This window comes from Eumetopias jubatus, unplaced genomic scaffold (genome assembly GCF_037043125.1).
Source record: "Eumetopias jubatus isolate StellerSeaLion01/CBP00866 unplaced genomic scaffold, mEumJub1_p1.0 scaffold_15, whole genome shotgun sequence".
Lineage (NCBI taxonomy): Eukaryota > Metazoa > Chordata > Mammalia > Carnivora > Otariidae > Eumetopias > Eumetopias jubatus.
The window spans coordinates 846,185-865,191 of record NW_028274821.1 but is presented as its reverse complement, the minus strand read 5'-3'; the positions used below and the strand labels follow the sequence as shown (position 1 = coordinate 865,191).

The following is a 19,007-nucleotide window of genomic DNA, read 5'->3' as shown; positions in this document are numbered from 1 at the left end:
CATCCATTTATGTCTCCTTCCCCCAGTGTTTCAAGGTTTCATGCAAGGGCATGACAATGAACACCACACCCAGCACAGTCTGCTGGTGCCTTTTGGAAAACCAGTTCTAAGGCAGTTCTGTGCCAAGAGCCACCTAACATAAATTCCATTTTAATAACCTAACCTAGAAATATTTGAATCAACAAGAGTCCTTTTACCAGGAATAACCTTCCCTTTCAATATCAAGCTCAGAAGCCCATCCTAAAGAGAAAGGGTTTTGGGGGACTCTGTGAGGAGAAATGGAGATGGTGATCACCTGGGGTGCCAGCTGAAGGTGGTCCCACATCCCACAGGCCCACTCAACCTTCAGCACCCTTGGCGCACCTGGATCAAAGTGGCAGGAGGGAGCTCCCCCCATGGCTGCACCCCACAGCTCCCCAACCCCCACCTCCTCACAGGGCAGGAGGTCACTCTCACCCCCTTCCTCCCAGGCCACCCAGCGCTGAGCTCTGAGGTTCCAAATCTGGCACTTTCTCAACCACAACAGTGTTGGTCAGACACTGGAGCTGGCCAGAGAAAGGGAGTTAGCATCACCTTCAGACGGGGTGGCGCCTGTCTGCTCATGATGGGGGGAGGCTGCACGGAGCTGTGCCCACCCACACTCACCGCCCCACACAGCTTGCACCGATGCTTCCTCTTGGTGATGGAGTTGAAAGTCTCGCCACAGCTCCTGCAGCCCTGCTTCTCCTTGTCGCGCCTGGTCTTAGCGGACCCTCTCCTGGGCTCGAGCTACGGGAGACAAGTGTGCAGGGGCAGCTCACTGAGCACACGTGCTGCGCATGCAGAGCAAAACGCAGAAGGGAACAAAGCTGGGGTGTCGTCACCTCAGCCCCTGCCCAGCCCTGCTCCCCAGGCTGCCCTGTGGTCACCGTCACACACGCCGAGGGCCTAAGTGGGTCTGGAGCTCTGCCTGGACCAACCTGGCCTACGGGGAGGCCAGCGACAACCTGGTGGGTCTGAAGAGACGGGGCCCAGAGCCTGCACCGGGGAACGGTCTGCCCAGCCTGGTGTGGCCGGCTCCGTGGCCCCGAGGCTCGGGGGCTGCCCTGGGCCCGACTGAGCGCTTGAGGGGCGGGTTGGGGCTGCGCTCCCCTCCACCTCCACCAAGCTGTCTGGCCCTCCCACCCAGGAGCTGACAAGGGGAACAACAGGAAGTCAGGAAACTCAATGTGGTTTGCGTTCAGAGAGCTTAAGCAAGCTTTAGGACAAGTCACGAGAACACTGCAAATGCCTTTCGACAAGCTGGGCCAGGTCGGCAGGAACCTCAGACCCCTTGCAGAGAGGGGGCGGGCTGGGAGGGCGAGAGGAGGGCTCCCTTTCCTTCATCTTCTTAGTCTTTACAAACAAGTGCTGATTTCCCTCTTTGTCAAACACGCATTAACTCTGATGCGTCCCAAACTGAGGGAGCAGCCGGGGCACGCCAGGCGGAGTCGAGGCCACAAGGGGGACGCGGTTTAAAGCTGGCCCTGGTGCAGCTCGGGGAGAAGGACCCGGCGGCAGAGAGCTCAGGCAGAGAACCGAGTTTCTGCCACGAAGGGGATGGAGGAGCAGAGAGACGAGACGGGGAAGCACAACCAGACGCTCCTGCTCGCCGTTTGCGGCCAGAGTAACCTTCTACCAGTTGTTCGACAAGAACATCTTGCAAAAGAGGAAGAAAGGCGGTAAACAAGTAGAAAGCAGACTGGACTCCGGACCCCTCGCCGCCACCCAGCCGCACCGCGGGCAGTACTGTGGAAGCTGGCCGGGGAGTGGGGGGGCTGCGTGCTGTGCCCCCGGCCCCCTGCCCCAGTGATGCCACTTGTGTCCAGGACCCCAGCCCCACGGAGGCAAGGGCTTTCACATGAGCAGGGGCAGGCGGGAGCAGGTGCAGCACGAGGCTTCGGTGGGGGCTCAGCGGGGTCGCCGGCTGAGCCTCGGTTTCCCCATCTGGGGAGGAGTTGTACAAGGTGGGGGACAGCCCCCAGGCCCTGCCCTGCCCCTCATCAACCATGAGACCACGGATGATGGTCTCCTCTCTGAGCCTCAGTGTCCCCACCTGTACAGTGGGGCTAGCTCATCACAGCACGTGGATCCTGACTGACTTCGCCAAGCTCCCCTTACATCCCCACTCCTCTCCACCCGCCTCGGGGCCCCTCTCCTGGAGACCACCTCAGGACTCTCAGGGCCAGACATGGGAGGGGAGCTGCCTGGGGCCCGGGGTGCAGGGCAGGGAAGGAGAGACGAGGGGAACGCGACCATCCTTGAGGCCTGCCATGGCCCAGCAGCCCCCACCTACCCTCCACCATCCCTCAGGGTGGCCCCACGGTCCCTGCCTTCCAGGTGAGGACCCCAGGGGCCTGGGAGGTGGGAGTGGTCAGCAGCGGGGCGGATGAGCCCAAGGGCAGAGTCCAGAATCACTGATGCCAGGCGGCCACGGGGGCGTCCCGGGGGGACAGGGGCAGGACAAGAGCCGGAAGAGAGCACTGGCCCGTGAGGGCTGAAGGAGGCGGCTGTGTTGGGGCTGGGGCGTGAGGCCAAGTTCACCACCTGCAGGCCAGCAGGACAGAGGGCATCCAGCAGGGCGGCTCAGGATGGAGGCTGAGGGACAGCAACCGAGCGGAGCCCTGCACCAGCTCCCTCAGTGCTGTGGACTGTAGCCCAGCATGTCCACTCTGGATGCTGCTCCAGCCCGGGCCGTGCAGGCTACCGACACGGGGGTCAGCAGCCCACCCGCACAGCCTGGATGGGTCTTCTTGGCTCAGCATACTCCCTTTCTGGACAGGTTATCAGACACACAGATGAGAAGGGGTGCTCAGGCTTTGTTTGGATGCTGGGACATCGAAAGGGTCAAGTCCTCAGACAGGTACAGAACCGCGGCATCTGCGAGTCTCCACCCAAAGCACCCAATGTGCTGGGGCGCGGGAGGTGGTCTCTGCCAAGGGCAGGGGTCTGATTCACGCAGGTGTTTTCAGTTCCACAGCACACAAGTAGGAGAAGCATTCAGGTAAGAATCAGGCCCCAAGGGTGGCTTGACAACCAGCCTCTGATGGCACCTCCCGGTTGGCCCTGGGTCCTGCAGGCTGTGGACAAAGGCCCTGTCCAGCCCTTCTGCTCCTTGTGAGCAGCTCTGTCCAGAGCTCAGGAGGGCGGGCTTGGGGTGGAAGGGCAGCACTAGCTTTGTGCACCCCCAGGTCATGGCCAGCTGGTGGGGTGGGGCTTGGCTCGGCATCTTACAGGGGTGCACACATCCCCCCACAGGTCTGAGCCCCAGGAAGCCTCTCTGTGAAGAGTTACATGACCTCTGCATGCAGAGCACACAAGGCTTGAGCCACCTTGCGAAACTTCCTGGCCTGGGCTGAGCTACTCTTAGGAAAGGGGTGCTTGTGGAACCGTTTGAGGACACCAGGGCTCAGGGAACGAGACCAGCAGCCATGTGGGGGCTTACCTTCCTCTCTAAGTGTGCTAAGAAAAGGCTTAAATCTATGGCAAGGATAAGTCTTTTGGTGTCAGAATGAAAACTCATTTTTGAGCACCTTCCACAAACGCACACTGAGCAGGTCTCAGTCAGGTCCTGTACGGCCAGACCTTCGCCCACACTGAGCAGACCCAGGTCCAACAACAGCTCTGCTCGCAGCACACACTGGTGAGAAAAGCACGGGGCCACCGTCTGTTGCTGTGTGTGTTGTGGGTTCTGGGTAGGTGCAAAGGCCCTGGGGCAGGGTGGAGCAAGAGGAGGGAGGGCCAGGAGGCTGAGGAAGCCGCCCAGGGGTTTCACGGGCTGTGACAGGCCCAGCCCTCCCCCACTGCCCATGCCGCTTCCATGCAGCTTGCTTCAATGACACTAATTACTGGGGACCGCATTCCACTCCCCAGAACTGTGAGGCAGCTGCGCCGCTTAAATAAGGGGCTTCCTCCTGTCCTTTGGCCCTACACCCATCATGCCCTCCGAATGCTCCATCCTTCCCTGGGGCTCAAAGCTTCTCAAGGTGTTCCCAGCGCCTGGTAGCCCGAGGACATGGGCTGGGGGCCCGGGTTCTGCTCTCGTAAGGAGCAGGTGCTGCAGCATCTGGGTGCATGTGTCCCACCCACCAGCACGGGCCACGGTGGGAGACGAACGTATGCTTACTAAAAATTCAGCCCATGCCAGGAGCCCTGCCCCCTATGGCCAAGGAGACAATGGCCGCCCCCAGAAAGCCCTTTCCAGGGCCCCCTTCCCAGCACGGGGTTTGGAGCAGAAGCTGGAGCTGCCCAGCAAGCCTCTCTCTAAGGCTACCCAGAACAACGACCAACCCACAAGGGCGGCACAACCTCACTGGGCAGACTCTGGGCCTCGGTGTTCAGTTCGGGAGGCTCATTAGCAGCTCTAGGCTGTCCGAGGGGCAGCACCAGCTGGGGGACGGGGGCCTGGGAGGTGGGGAGAGGCTGGGAGGCCGGAGAGCACGGGGGCCTCAGGAGCGAACCCCTGTCTGGGGCTCAGGCTGGGGCTCGGGCAGACAGCCCCAGTGTGGGCCTCCAGCCCTTCCCCACCAGCCTGTCCAGGAGCGTCCCCTGGCACTTTGCAGGGGCCACACCCCCTGGAGTCTCGGGGCACGACTGTCAGCAGGGCTCACGGCCGGTGGGCCAGTGGTCAATAACCATGCCCCCCTGTACTGGACGCTCCCGATGGGCAGGCACACACACTCAGCCTCCGACCTAACCCCACACAGATGGCAGAGAGGAGGGGCCCCAGCACGTCCACGGCCTGCCCCTGGTGAGGGGACATGGACGCTGGCTGCCCAGCCCCCTCCCTGCCTGCACTGCCCCAGGTGGAGAGAAGGTGAGCAGACGTGCATGGGGGTCTCGGGTACCACCGCCCTCCTGGGCCTGCAGCGAGGACCTCCCTCCATCCTCCTGGGCCCGAGGTGGGTCAGACACCGCCTCTGGGAAGCCTTCCCTGAGAGTACCCCTGCCTGTCCTCCCAACCCCCAGGGCCAGGAGGCTGACCCTTCCTCTTTGGATGGCCCAGCTGCCTCAGGATCAGGCACCACCTTGAGTCATTTTAATCACGTACTTTCCACATGAGGTAAAGGGCACAACTGCGTGACCTCCACCCAGCTGACCTAACAGACGCCTGGGTCCCAGGAGGCTCCCCCAGCCCCTCTCAACCTGGCCAGAGGCTATCACTGTGGGGACAGGTCACATGGGGGTGGCTCGCCCCTGGACCTCACCCCGGAGGGCTCCCCGGTCTGACCCCTACCCTGGAGGGCTCTCCGGTCTGACCCCCGCCCCGGAGGGCACCCTGGTCTGACCTCACCCTCTACTGCCTGCCCTTGCCGAAGCTGGGGGCTCACTCACCCCTGCAGCACCCCCTCCACCGCTGGCTGCCACCACAGGCTCCTCCAAGCTGGTGCCCACCACCTGGAGGGAACAGAGACGGCCGGCAGGAGTGGGGGCCTCTGGCCACGGACAGCATCCCCCAGCCCTTCCGTCTGACCACAGGGTCAGGAGAAAGGAAATCGGGCCCAGGGTTTGCTGTGACTCTGGGGAGGAGCTCCTCCCTGGCCCAGTGTGGGACGCCCCGGAGGCCAGCAGCCCCCCTTCCCCGCGACATCAGGCCACCCTCAGGAGGCGGCCCTGGGTTCTAGCTCCAACCTCAGGCCTTCTGGGGGTGGGGGCCGCCTGGTTCCTTGGGTACCACTTTAACCACAGGGATGGCTCTGAGTCCACAAGGCCTCTGTTCAAGGCAGCCTGGGAGGAATGCAAACTTTTTTTCTAAAATATATTCAGAAAGCGAGAAAAACAGAATAGATTTGATGCAAACATTAAGTGGCCAATAAGGCCGTGGGGAGGGCCAGCCAGGCCTGGTGCAGGGGACATGGGGTCGCTAGGCTGGGCTAGGCTGGGCATCCTTGGTTTCAAGGGTGCCTGTGGCGGGAGGTGGGAGTGAGGGACCCTTACTCTGAAGGGATGGGCGGTTGTGCCCACAGGAGGGGGCTACAGCCCCAGGGGGCCCCCAATGGGCAGCTGCAGCTGACTTCCCCCACCTGGCCCTGGGCAAGGACCCTGCCTCCTGGCTCCCCTCAGCCCCAGGGTGGCTCCGTATGGGGACAAGGGAGCTGCCCCCTGCTAAGATCCCAGCCCTACCTCACACACTGCTTCATGCAGTGCATTCTTCCTGCCTGCCCCTCGTGAGGCCTGGCCCCCATGTCAGTGCTCAGCAAAGGACAGAGAGCGCTGCCCACCTGCCAGCCCCTGGTCCTTGGCACAGGGAGAGATGCCAGCCCTTCTGCAAGGGGCCTGGGGCACATCCCCTCCAGGTCCCTCCCTTGCCCCTAGGTCGCTGTGCTCACAGGGGAATCTGGAGCGAGGGAGGGGTCCTCCTCCTGGCCGAAGGAGCCACTGAAGGCCTTGAAGGTCTGGCTGTTCTGCTTGTGCCTCTCGATGGTGGCCTCGATGACCTGAGACAGAAACCACAGAGAACAAGGGCCCTCAGCGAGCTTGTCCTGGAGGGCAAAGACCAGCGCGCCTCTGTCCCCACGGACAGGCCCTGTGGTCATGCACGTCCCTTACCGACCGGACACAGGTCCCAGGCCCACCCCGCATGAGGCTGGTGCCCTCCCACGGCGTTCCAGGCTGCCGCAGATGCTTCCCGGACACTCTGTGCGGGTTTGCGGACACGGTTCCGTTTCCTGCATTGGCATGTCCCCGTCTGTTTGAATTTCTTTTCTCTCTCCTTGCGCAAATTTCTATTCTATGAGTTCTGGAAGCCGCAAGGCCTTCCCAGTTAGTGCTATACCAGGCTCCTTGCCTCAGCCTCTGCTCTGACCTTTGCCCTCATGGGCTTTGGTCTCTGTTCCCTGCGTCCCCCACTGCAGCTGGTCCCGAGCCAAGTCTGCTCTGGCTACCCCAGGACAATGACCACCTCCCTGCCTGGCTACCTCTGGAAGCACAGGTCCCACCCTCTGACCAACTGCTCGTCCTATGTAACCGCTGCTTCAGCTGGCTGGCGGTGGGGAGAGGGTGATGGTCCCCTTGGGCCCTCCAGGGAGCGCAGATCCAGCCCCGGGGTGAGGGTCCCTCCCTGCTTGCCGGCCCACAGCCCTTCGCGTTGGCTTATTTACTGGGGTGCTGCACAACTGAACAGACTGAAAAGCTGGTTGCATCTGAAGGTACTTAGGGTACTTCATCCCTTTAAGGCGGATGGACAGGTAGGCAACGCCTGGGGGGTCACAGGGCCACTCCATCCCTTGCTCCAGCATGAAATGGCCATACTGCACAAGAATTTGGTCATCTGATTACTTTAAAATTTTAGGAGCTTCACCTGAATCCATTCTTTTTTCTCCTCTTCCGTCCTGTGAAAACAAACACAGTATCTTATTAACCCGGTCTTAAACACCATTAACCACCACACTCCTCTCAATCCTGGGGCACATGCCCGAGCTGCTCACAGACTCCACGTGCAGCTCAAGGCCTGGAAGACCATCCTTGAGTGCTCTGGTACACTGTGGGCAGGCGTGTCCAGGTGGACTCAGGTGTGGGGTCAAGTGTGTCCACGTAGGGTCAAGTGTGATCAGGTGGGGCAGGTGCGGAGTCAAGTGTGATCAGGTGGGGCAGGTGTAGTCAAGTGTGCCCAGGTGAGGTCAGGTGTGGTCTGCAGACCCCTCTGCTGTGGATGTAAAATCAATACCTCCCTGGACCACAACAAGTCTTACAAAGATCCCACATCACTGGTGGAAATGAGAGACAGGGTCTCCCACACACTCCCCCCAGTGAGTGCACAAGCCTGTCACACACTGCAGGGGGTGTGACAATGGCCCCCAAAACTTAAAGCAGATGTGCTACCTACCCTCTGAGCAACAGCTCTACCTCAGGAATCTTTCTGACGGACAGAAGGACTAATACGCACAAAACGGGTGTGAGGATTATGCTTGCAGCACCTTTTCCCACAGCAACCCGGAAGGAGCCTGGGTGCCTGTGAGCAGGAACTGGTAGGTGATTGTGATGGAGAATTACGCTGCTTCTGGAAACGGGCCTTGGCTATGGGATGATTTCTGGCACATTAAATGAAGAAAGCAAGAAGCAGAACAGGCTATACGGTAAACAGCCGTGTGTGATTTTAAAACTCGGGACACGTTCGTACACGCAGAAATTTGGGAAGGACACCTCAGAGGTGATTAAGAACGTCTGCTGGTGGGGGGAAGAGGAAGGCAGAGGCTCAATTTTCATCAAGTTCACTTTAGAACGGGTACATTTTAAACCACAAATAAGAAAATAAGATGAACCAAAAACAACACAACACAACACAAAATTATCGTGTTTAGAAAAGGAAGCCATCAGCTAAAACGTCAGCTCATAGCAGCAGATGCGGGGATGGCCGCCTGTACCGAGTCTGCAGCTCCAGGGACCGTCTCCTTCCCGTTATGATGAATGTGTGGGCTGCATTTGGCTTGACGATATCCTGCACCTAGAGGCCCAAGGGCCAAGGACAAAACAAAACAACCGGTTGTTTAGCGGGCCCTGAGCGGCAGCCCCGTGCTCTCAGACACGGAGATCTTTCTTGAGGAGGCAGCCAAGCCCTCCCACCTGCAGGGCTTCCCAGCAAGGCGGCCACCAGCCCTGGACAAACGGAAGCTTTGTCACCGTGGCACCTGAAGGCCCCTGAGAGAGGAATGGGAATCTTAAAAGGGCCACGAGGCTCTGTACCTCGCTGCAGGGGTCTCTGATCCACCAGCCCCTGTGATGGGAAGCCTCCCCTGATCCCCGACTCCCCACCCCCAAGACACTTGGCTGGACGGATGTGGCCCTCAGGTCCCCCACTGTCAGCACCACAGCCCGGCTGTAGGGAGATGGGGGCCCAGCCAGAATCTGGGATGGGGCCTCACAGCAGGAATTTCCCAAATGCCCCAGAGTTGAGAGCTTCTGTGTTAGCACGTCTAGTTACCTATCCACCGCTAATTTCTTACCTAAAAACACCTACAAGAATGATTTCTTCTAACAATGACAAAAAACATTTTTTTCCACAGTTTTTACTTTTAATGGTGTTTCTTAAGCTGGGGCTCAAAAATTTCAAAGTAAGAAGTATTTTTCTTGTATCACTAAGGCAAACCTTCCCATTTTAAAGCTGAGTACTTGATTTAGTCAGTACTTGTAAAGCGGTGGTTAATTCAGAGCCCTCCCCACAGGAGAGAGGGTAGATTCCAGCTCTGCGGACCCTGTGCAGGAGACACCGAGAGGCTCAGGAGGTGAGGGACGGCAAGGACAACATGTCATCTGGACCCTGGGCCTGCGGAACCTCCTCTGGACTCCAAGACGGCCCAGGAGAGGAGAGCGCACGGACCAGGGGACCAGGAACTGGGCAGGGAGGGCACCCTGTCCGCTTTCACCCCAGGCTTCGCCTTTGGGTTTGTAAATGGGGCTCTAAGCACCAACCTCACAAGGACAGAGGTTGGCCCGGACTCCAGTGCTGTCCTTTGTCCTGCAAGCACAGAGCAGCAGTGCCCAGGCAGGTGGGCCAAGCAGAGGAAAAGGATGCTGCCCACACCACGCACAATGCCAGGCTGAGTGGCGCTCAGAAATGCTCAGGCCACATGTGCGTCACAGACAGAACCGAAGCTCGAAAAGTGGGTGGCAGGCCAGGTGCACAGTGGTGACCACCCTCCAGCAGCCAGAGCTCAGTGTCCCCACCCTGTCCAGCGCCCTGCCAGGGGAGCAGATGACAGGGAAGGGCTCACCCACCTGGAGGCCCGAAATGTCCATTTTCTCCCGGACACTGAACTTCTGGCCCATGAGCCGCAGTTTGGGCACACAGTAAAGAATCATGCTGTTGAACTGAAATCAGGAGAGGTACAGGGTGAGGGGTGCCAGGAGGCCCGACAGAGAGGAGGCAGGGCATGGCTCTGCAGCTGGGCTGGGCAGGGCGTGGCTCCGTGGGGAAGGGCGTGGCTCTGTGACGAAGGGCGTGGCGTTGCGGGGGCGTGGCTCAGGGAAGGGCTTCGCAGATAGGGCTGGGCGCGGCTCTGTAGTGAAGGGCGCGGCGGGGAGGGTGGGGGCGTGGCTCTGTGGTGAAGGGCGTGGCGGGGGCGTCGCTCTGTAGTGAAGGGCGTGGCGGGGAGGGCGGGGGCGCGAAGCCGGGGGCGGGGCCTGACCAGGAAGAGGTGGCGGTCCTGCGCAGTGCCGTTCTTGGCCGACAGCTTCTGGATGGGGCCCTCCTTGATCAGCTCGTTGGCGGGGTTGACGATGTCCTCCTCCCCACCCAGTCGCTCGTACACCTCCAGGAGCTTGTGCATTTTCTCCTGTGAGACAGACAAGCCTTAGGCCCGCGGCGGCCTCGGGGGTACCCGGGGGTGAGGGGAACCCCGCCCTGCAAGCGTGGCCCGTTATCAGGGAACCAGGATGGGGCGGCGAGCAGGTGTGCTGCAGGTGGCAAGGAGCCCACCCTGAGGGGAGGCCTCAGGCTCTGTCCACATCCCTCAGAGAGGGAAACCCCTGGGGGTTCCCCCAAACGTCCACAGGCTCCACGGGAGCTCATGACCACGGAGTTTCAAGAGGCAGTTCTATGGCTTCCATCAGATTTAGTCGTGGGGAGGTGGAAAGGGAAATTTGACAGGACCCAGAGTGAACCATGACCTGTCTGGGTTGCAGTGGACACCCCACCGTGGGCCAGATCTCAGGCTGGTCTGTCCCAGGGGCCCCAGAGCAAACCTGGGGACAGGCAGCTAAGGAAGACACGGGACTGGACCACACGTGGCAACGGTCGTGCTAAAGTGAGCGGCTGCCTCTCGTTTCTCACGTTTGAGAGACGTGGGGTCAAACATTTCACTTTTCTTCCTCTCAAAAAACAACAATGCCCGTGTGAAAATGAACAGGTCTCAAGATTGGGAGACACTGGGGCTGGGTGGGGACTGTGGCAGCCTAGAGAAGGGCTGAGGGCACAGGCTGCAGGGCGGGGCTTACAAGGTTTCCCAGTAAAGCCAGGTGTTTGGATTCTCCTGTGAACCGCGCTGATCTGTAATTCTGGGCGAGGACTTAGAAATTCTGCCAAGGCACTGTGCAGGCCACACAAGGGACAGAGCCACCTGGGTCACCACAGGGCATGGGCTCCCGGAGAGCTCCCCCATCCGCAGACCCCCATCCGCAGACTTCGGAGGTGTTACATCAACAGGGGATGCCATCCCCTCCACCTCTGCGCTGTGTCTGGAGGTGGGGCCCTCGGGAGGGGAAGTTTAGACGAGGTCACAGTCTTGGGGGTGGGGACCCCACAGTGGGGTCGCAGCACTGACGGGACACCAGCAAGCACACTCTGCCTGCCGCGTGCAGATGCAGGAGGAGGCCCCACCCACATGCCAGGGACAGAAGTTGCTGGTACCCTGCTGTGAGATCCACACTGTGGCGTGAGCCCGTCTGTGGGATCTCGTTCCAGCAGCTGGAGCTGGCTGAGACGGAGCCTTAGAGCTAGTAACGGGCAGGCCTGTCTGGCTCGCAGCGGAGCCCCTGTCCACGGCTGGGGTGCCTGTGGTGGGGCCCTCGGGCATCCTCCAGGAGCCCCACACTCACCATTTTCCGAATGGCGGCATTGGAGTGGTTGGCAGCGGTGGAGATGAGCTCCAAGGACCCTGCAGAAGGAAGACGTGGAACCGGGCTGTGGGGTGCCTGCTGGCCTCGCCAGGGGCTGCCCTGCTCCCACCCTTCCCGGTGGGTGTCTGGGGCTGCTCACGAGGCCTGACCCAGGCAGAGGTGGGGCCCCGCAGACACAGTCCACTTGGTGAGGGGGTCTGCTGGGGCTGGCACCCTACTCCCCATGCTGCACCCCCAGCCCCACGAGGTCCTTCCTGGGGCCTGAGCTCTGCCAGCATCCAGCAGCCCCCTCCCCAGAACCAGGGTCCTCCCCTCACACGGCAGTGGGGGTGAGGCGGTTTTCCCCTCGCAGTTACTTCCGGAGATGTGCCTGGGGGGCACTTGGCGATCTGCCCCACTCTGTCCCTGTCCCTCTCTCTCCTCTCTCTCTGTGGGTTTCCAGCAGGGGCCCCAGCTCCCACTGCCCAGCAGCCCCGTGGCCTGGCGGCAGCTAGACTCACTTTCTGCATCCTTCCGGTCGGGGGCGTCTCCTGGGAGCCTCTTCAGATAGTCCTTGAGCAGCAACTCATAGCGTGGGACCCTCTGCACGGGCTCCAGCATGTGGTGCTGCAGCGTCAGGTTCCCGCACACCTCCTGCTTCTGTGGGGAGACAGGCAGCCCGTGGCACCTGCAGACAAACGTGTGGGCGCCCCACCCCGTTTCTGGCCTCCACGGCACCTGCACCCTGCTGACTACAGACCACATTACAGCAGAGTAAACCAAGGCTTGGAGAGACTGAACAACGGAGCAAGGACCCAGACACCCCGTGCTGGCTTTTATACAGGTCCTCGCAGGAGAAAACTAGTCCTTGCGCAACGACTTTCCTCATGGATAACCCCCCCCACCGCACGTTCACTCACTCGCTCACTTGCTTGGGTGCTAGAGGCTGGGCCTCTTCCCTCCCTGGACATCAGGAGCTCTCCCAACAGGGGGACCGGTGGCCTAGAAGCCACTCTGAGGGGCTGCATGCTCTGATGTAAGTGTGACCCTGAGTGCAGGCAGGGGTGGGCGCTCAGCACTGCTCACAGGCTCCCCAGGCCCTTGGCCACTGCACCAGCTCCGTGCTGTCCTGCTGGGGACCCTGCCCTTGCTGCCTGCCTCCTCTTCCTGCAGGTGCCCCGGCACGTGCTCCTTGGTTGAGACCCTCCTGCCTTCCCCCGCGTCTGCTGGGGGGGGAGGGTACGCTGTCCCCCGCTTCTCCCCCCCTGCCACCCGTGCCACTCAGGGCCCACAACGGAACAGCCTCCAGCTCGAAGGACACGACAGGGCCAGAGAAGGCCAGTCTGCAGCTATCACAGAAACAATGCTTCCCGGGGAGAATTATCAGGGGTGACCAGGAACAGGATATTCATGGAATTCCAAAGTATCTCCCTGCAAGAAACTTCCTAGGACTGTGGGGCACACCACGGGGTGGGCACATGCTTCCTGGGAGAAGAAACCATGATGCACCTCGTGCTCTAGCGGGAGTGCACAACCCCCACACCTGCACCTGCCTACGCCTCCAGCCTCCTGGTGCTCGGGCCAGTGGTGGATGCAGGCAGCGCGAGCTCCCGGTTCCTGCTGGTCACTCAGGGCTGTGGGTCAGCCACAGGCACAGCCAGGGAATCTGGAGGGGGCGATCCGTGTGCACAGCTGGGGCAGGCCCAGACCAGGGGTGAGGGTGCTGGGGGGAGGAAGGACTCGGCATCGGAACTGTCCTCTCTGGGCAGGGATGGGTTGCTGAGGGATGCAGGAGGCATCTAGGACTCCACATTAGGAAGTCAGGGGTGACCCGATGGCCACAGGATCTGGGAGAAATGCAGAAGGCTATCGAGGAATGCATGTATGTGTGAATGCACGCGTGCACACACGTGTATGTATGGTGTGTGCACAGACGCACCATGTGATGTTCAAGCGCAGCACTTAGGGTATACGGGATGTTGCAACAAGAGGCTAACTATTCACAAAAAGAAAACTGGACTCTTACCTCACACCACAATCCACGTGGAAACTATTCTGGAATAGCAAGTCTAATTTTTTTTAAATGAAACTGTATCAGTAGAAGAAAACATTATCTAATCGTGGGATAGAAAATGCATTTATAAGCATTACTTTGAAGATTTTTAAAAGCGTTATTTTATTAAAAAACTGGTGAACGTGGGCGCCTGGGTGGCTCACTCAGTTAAGAGTCTGCCTTTGGCTCAGGTCATCCCTGGGATCGAGTCCCATGTCGGGCTCCCTGCTTGAAGGGAAGCCTGCTTCTCCCTCTCCCTCTGCCCCCCCCCCCGCTTGTGCTCTCTGACAAATCTTTTAAAAAAAAATCTTAAAAAAAAAAGAAAAAGACCTCACTTTAAAAAAAAAAACAGAACTGGTGCATGTGGCTATTTAAAAAACCAAAAATTTTGTTTGGGAAACATCATAAATAAAATTAAAAAATAAAAGATCAACAGGGAAAATAACTTGTAAGATACAGGACAGATAACAAAAGATGTTCTTAACATATAAAAACCCTGCAAATTGATAAGGAAAAGCAACACTGAAGAGACAATAAAGGGCTGTCTGCAGGAAGAGAGAAAGAAGGGGGACACGCAGGTCCCCACAGGCCTGGTGGCCAGGGAGGCACCTCGGAGGCGGGAGTCGCAGTCGGCCCAACAGTGAGGACACAGGTGACACACCCTCCCGTGAAATGACAAGGATTTGTGTCCCAAGTGACTCAGCAGAGCTGGACATGCACCATGGCGTCACCAAACTTCCCCGCGCTCGAGCAGGACCGCAGCGCGTGCCGTGCAGCCGGCCGGGCCACCTACCTGGATGCCGTGGACAACGTCCTTGAACACCGGCGAGCGCTGGGTCCAGGTGCTCACCAGCTCCACGGCCCGGTCAAAGTTCTTGACGTACTCGCCGTACATCTTGAGGAATGGGGCCAGCTTCTGCAGGATGTCCCCGAGCCGGGGGTTCGTGTCCCTTTGTTGGGGAGAGAGGTCATCAGAGAAACAGCTCGGGCCAGGGTGGGACAGGGACATCCCCCAGAATCCATGGGGCAGCGGCCCAACTCCCAGCGCTGTGTGATGGTGGGCAAACCGGTCACCCTCTCTGAGCCTTACTTTCCTCCCCTGTATCGTTGGGGGGGGGGGCGGGGAACCATGTGTTACACGGAGGTAAACGGGAGGACCACATGGGCCCTCGTGCGGGCACAGGACCGCTGCTCCAGGCCAGGGGTGCCAGTGGTGATGCGACCACTCAAATGACAGGCCGCGCATTAGAGAGAATCCGTGAGGGCCCATGTTACCCCCTAGAGGAGGCAATTTCAGGAACAACGGGACAAGCGATGCTGGCAACGTCACGGGAAAGCAGCAGGTTAATAGCAAAATCAGTGTGGACAGGGATTTGAGAATACATTTCAAGAAGCATAAAATATACCAATAGTTTTTAGACCTTGGAACCACAGTTCTAAGGGGAAGTGACCCTAAAGACATCATCAGAAAGCAAGCGAGCATGTACACAAAGCCATGGTGGCAGCATCATGAGAACGTGCTCTGGCGGACGTCCCCGGAAGGCAGGCTGCCAGCGAAGGCAAGTGGGCAAGCCTTCTTCCTGGGCTCCTTCCCTGCAGTCTGTGCATGAGGAGTCTCTCGGAGCCTTGAGAAGAAAACCCATTTTTAGCAAGTGTGGACAGAAGGTCAATCGGGCCCTGGGCTGTAATCAGTGGCCTTGGGGACACAGTATAACCTGCTCTGCAGGGGGAGGCTGCTCCTCATGAAGACCCACAAAGCGACAGGGACCCTCACTGGGCCGGGCAAGAGAAGGCACGCCCGCTAGTCAAGGCTCCTGGCCTCTGTGCCCTCACTTGCGTGGCTGCAGCTGGAGAATGGGCTCTTAACGCCCCCAATGCCCCGGAGACCCACGCTCCGGCTCAAAGTCAGGCCGGAGAAGAGAGGGAAAAAGCACTGGGGCAGTGGGGGAAGCACGTATCATGAACAATGGCGGGGGGAGGGCCACGCCTGTGATGTTTTATTATCCTGACGCCCAGTAGGGCGGGTCCCCCGGAGAACGAGCAGACGCGGCCGAGGGACAGCACACCCCTGGGGGCAGCCGGAGGATCCACGGTGCCCTGGGAAGGGGAAAGTCTCTTCTTAAAGCAAATGTGCAGTAGACCCGGGCGGGGGGTGGAATACCGCTGCTACCTCTGTTTACTTGCTGTTTGGTGTGCGGATCCCACAGAGTCTGAGCGGGTATTAAAGTCGCTCTGATGTGCAGACGGAGAAGCTAAGGCGTGGGGACACTGCGGGTCCGGGTTGGCCAGGACCCTGCAGGGAAGGAGCCAGGGCCTGTCTCTCAGGCACACGGACTCCGACTGAGAGGCTGCTGGCCACGAGAATGCCACACAGCTGCGAACGGAGTCGCTGGGAACCAGGAGCCGCACTCACCACTCCTGTGTGATCCGCGTCTGCAGCTCGGGGAGAAGGAAGTGCCCGTGGAAGCGAGAGATGGAGGAGATGTTGGAGAAGATGCCTGTGGTGACCTCCGAAGGGATGCCAGCTTCCGTCAGCTGGGTGCAGAAAACCTGGGGGTGCAGAGGCCCAGGAGCGGGCGCTGAGGGAGGGGCTGCTGCCGCTGCCTTCACGCAGGGGGCTCGGGAGAGGCTGCCACGGAATCCTGTTTTCTTCCTTTTTTTTTTTTTTTTAAGATTTTTATCTACTTATTTGGTGGAGAGAGACACAGCGAGAGAGGGAACACAAGCAGGGGGAGTGGGAGAGGGGGAAGCAGGCTCTCCGCTGAGCAGGGAGCCCGATGCGGGGCTCGATCCCAGGACCCCGGGATCACGACCTGAGCCGAAGGCAGACGCTCAACGACTGAGCCGCCCAGGTGCCCCCGGCCTCCTGTTTTCTTAACGAACCTCAGCTTCATCAGATGGGCTCAAACCTACGGTTTTAAAGCAAGCTCCCTTGCAGCTAGGGACCGCGGCTGAGGCAGACACAGTCCTCTGCTGACGGGGACAGACCGTCCTGCCTCCGCCCACCTCTCAGGGGAACCGGAGGGTCCCGATTCCCCTTCTCCGCTCTGTGAGCTACAAACAGAAGCAACACCTGGCAGAACTCTGGGTCCGCCGGAGGTTTACTTCCTGTGCTCCTAAACCCCGGGCTGCTACCAGGACAGCAAGATTTCCAGAGGCCATTTACATGCTCAGATAATGCAAATGCCAAGAAGAACCCCACCCCCCCGCCTCCCCACCGCCCAGGTGACAGGACAGGACCTTCACCCCAGAGCCCCAGGCTCAGACAGCAAAAAAGAGTTTCTGGAGGAGACTCACAGTCGCCTGAGTTTTAGTGTGAAGTCACTCATACTCCGGCTGGAAGGCCTAGCCAGCGCTAAGAGACAGGGACTTTGCCTCTGACACTGGCAGCGCACAAAGGCGGGATCCCACCCTGGGGGCTACCTGGTCTAGCAGGTGCAGCCGCTGCACGTAGGTCTCCTCGGTGTGCAGGAGCTCCTGGGCGATGTGGAGCAGCTTCTGGGGCTCAGAGCACTGCAGAGAGAAGAAACACGGTGCCCTGGGGAGGCGGGGTCTGACACTGGGGGCCATCAGGGGACCTGGGGGCCGGAGGAGGCCACTAGCACTGGGGCAGGGGGCTCAGCTCTCACAGATGGACTTTTCGGGGAGGTTTCTGGGGAAGGCACAACAGTTCCTGCCAACCCCCCAGCCAAAAGCTTTGCATCCCAGAGACAACTCTGCCCCCTCCCGAGACCTTGACCACACAGCAGCCACATCAAAATATTCTGTGGCCTGCTATCAGCAAGATGGCTGACTAGAAAGCTACAGGCCCCCCCTTTCCCCAGAGACATGGCACCAACAACACACAGACCACAATCCCTCCATGAGAACTCCAGAGAAGAGCTGAGAAGCTACCGCCCCGAAGCACAGTAAAACCAAGAGGGGATTCCAGCAAACGGGACACCCGGCAACAACCGGCATGCCCTTTGGTCGCCCTCCCCCAGGCACCATAGCATGGCCCACGGGAGAACGTAGTCCCTCCGCTGGAGGGCCCCGTTCAGGACAGAAATGAGGCGGTGAGCCGCGCATCCAGCGCCCTGGCTGGTCTGGGGGCCGCCCGAGGAACTGCTGGCTCCTGTCTGCCGGACTGGGGACGTCACCCGTGCCAGAGTTTTGAAAGCCCTAGAAACAGAGGCTAGCTGCGCCTGCGAGAGAAGGCTCTAAGTTTAAGGTGTTTTATGTAATTTCAATAGTAACCACAAGGAAAATATCTACTGAATATACACAAAAGGAAACGACAAGAGAATCAAAACATACCATTACAAAAATTCAATGAAAAATAAGGCAGGCTGTAAGAAAGGGACAAAAAAGCCATAAGATATGCAGAAAACAATCATCGAAATGGCAACCGTCCCTCGCCTAAAATTAATATAATATCATTTCTTACTTTTAATTTCTCTATGCTTGATAAAAGATAAAATAAAAAGATACATATGTCCTTTTGCTTTAGGTATATCTCTTACAAGAAACACATCATTGGATTTTAATTTTTAACCCAATATGAGAGTACTGTTCTTTTAACAGGGGACTTTACCACATTTTTTGGGTCATTATTGATATATTTAGCCTTAACCTCTTTCATCTTGCCTTAAAAACTTTTTTCCAAGTTTGCTTGTTATTGTTAGGGTGATGTATGGAATTGTCAAATTACTATAGTGTACACCCAAAACTAAAATAACACTGTATGTTAACTAACTGGAATTGAAATGAAAACTTCAAAAAAAAAATGACAACTGTCCCTCCCTATCAGTAATTACTTTAAATGTAAACGGATTAAACTCCCTAATCAAAAGACAGGATTGGCAGAATGGATTTAAAAACTAGCATCCAACTACCTGCTGCGCACAAGACACTCACTTCAGATTTAAGGACACACACAAGCTGGAAGTGGAAGGGGAAAGATCCAGCATGCAAACAGAGATCAAACGAGAGTAGCAATGGGTACACTGGTATCAGAGAAACAAGACTGTAAGTAAGAAACCGCTACCAGATACAACGAGTTACACCATATGATGATAAAAGGACCATCTCTTGGAGAAGACAGAACAATTACAAATACTTGGGTACCGGGGCGCCTCACAGGCTCCATCCGGAGAGTGTGGGACTCTTGATGTCGGGGTCATGAGTTCGAGCCCTATGTTGGGTATAGAGAGGACTTAAATTAATAAAAAACTTTTAAAAGTTCAAGCAAGTATTTATGCACCAAACCTTGTAAGTCCTAAATATAGGAAGCAAACTTTGAAGCAGCAGCATGGTACCGGCCAGGACATGCAGACAGAGTGTCAGTAAGGAACAGAGGGTGTGAACAGACACACAGACACAGACCCCTCCACCCAACAACAGGAGAAGGCACATTCTTCTCAAG

At 58.4% G+C, this 19,007-nt stretch overlaps 1 protein-coding gene across 4 annotated transcripts in view; it reads right to left on the bottom strand.

Annotated features, from left to right (window-relative positions):
* FGD3 (FYVE, RhoGEF and PH domain containing 3) overlaps positions 1 to 19,007 on the bottom strand; it is a 33,712-nt gene that overhangs the window by 2,738 nt on the left and 11,967 nt on the right. Inside the window, exons 4-16 of one of the 4 annotated variants that reach the window (XM_088018768.1) lie at positions 17,027 to 17,116; positions 16,017 to 16,153; positions 15,774 to 15,896; positions 14,397 to 14,553; positions 12,072 to 12,210; positions 11,551 to 11,609; positions 10,143 to 10,289; positions 9,733 to 9,825; positions 8,382 to 8,461; positions 7,319 to 7,349; positions 6,348 to 6,455; positions 5,353 to 5,415; positions 646 to 768 (exon numbers count right to left, since the gene is read on the bottom strand). In XM_088018768.1, coding sequence (XP_087874894.1) covers positions 646 to 768; positions 5,353 to 5,415; positions 6,348 to 6,455; positions 7,319 to 7,349; positions 8,382 to 8,461; positions 9,733 to 9,825; positions 10,143 to 10,289; positions 11,551 to 11,609; positions 12,072 to 12,210; positions 14,397 to 14,553; positions 15,774 to 15,896; positions 16,017 to 16,153; positions 17,027 to 17,116 — 1,350 coding nt within the window. Of the gene's footprint in view, positions 1 to 645; positions 769 to 5,352; positions 5,416 to 5,504; positions 5,770 to 6,347; positions 6,456 to 7,318; positions 7,350 to 8,381; positions 8,462 to 9,732; positions 9,826 to 10,142; positions 10,290 to 11,550; positions 11,610 to 12,071; positions 12,211 to 14,396; positions 14,554 to 15,773; positions 15,897 to 16,016; positions 16,154 to 17,026; positions 17,117 to 19,007 lie in introns of those variants that run through there. The other 3 variants (XM_028093046.2, XM_088018767.1, XM_088018769.1) reach the window with 3 other exon arrangements.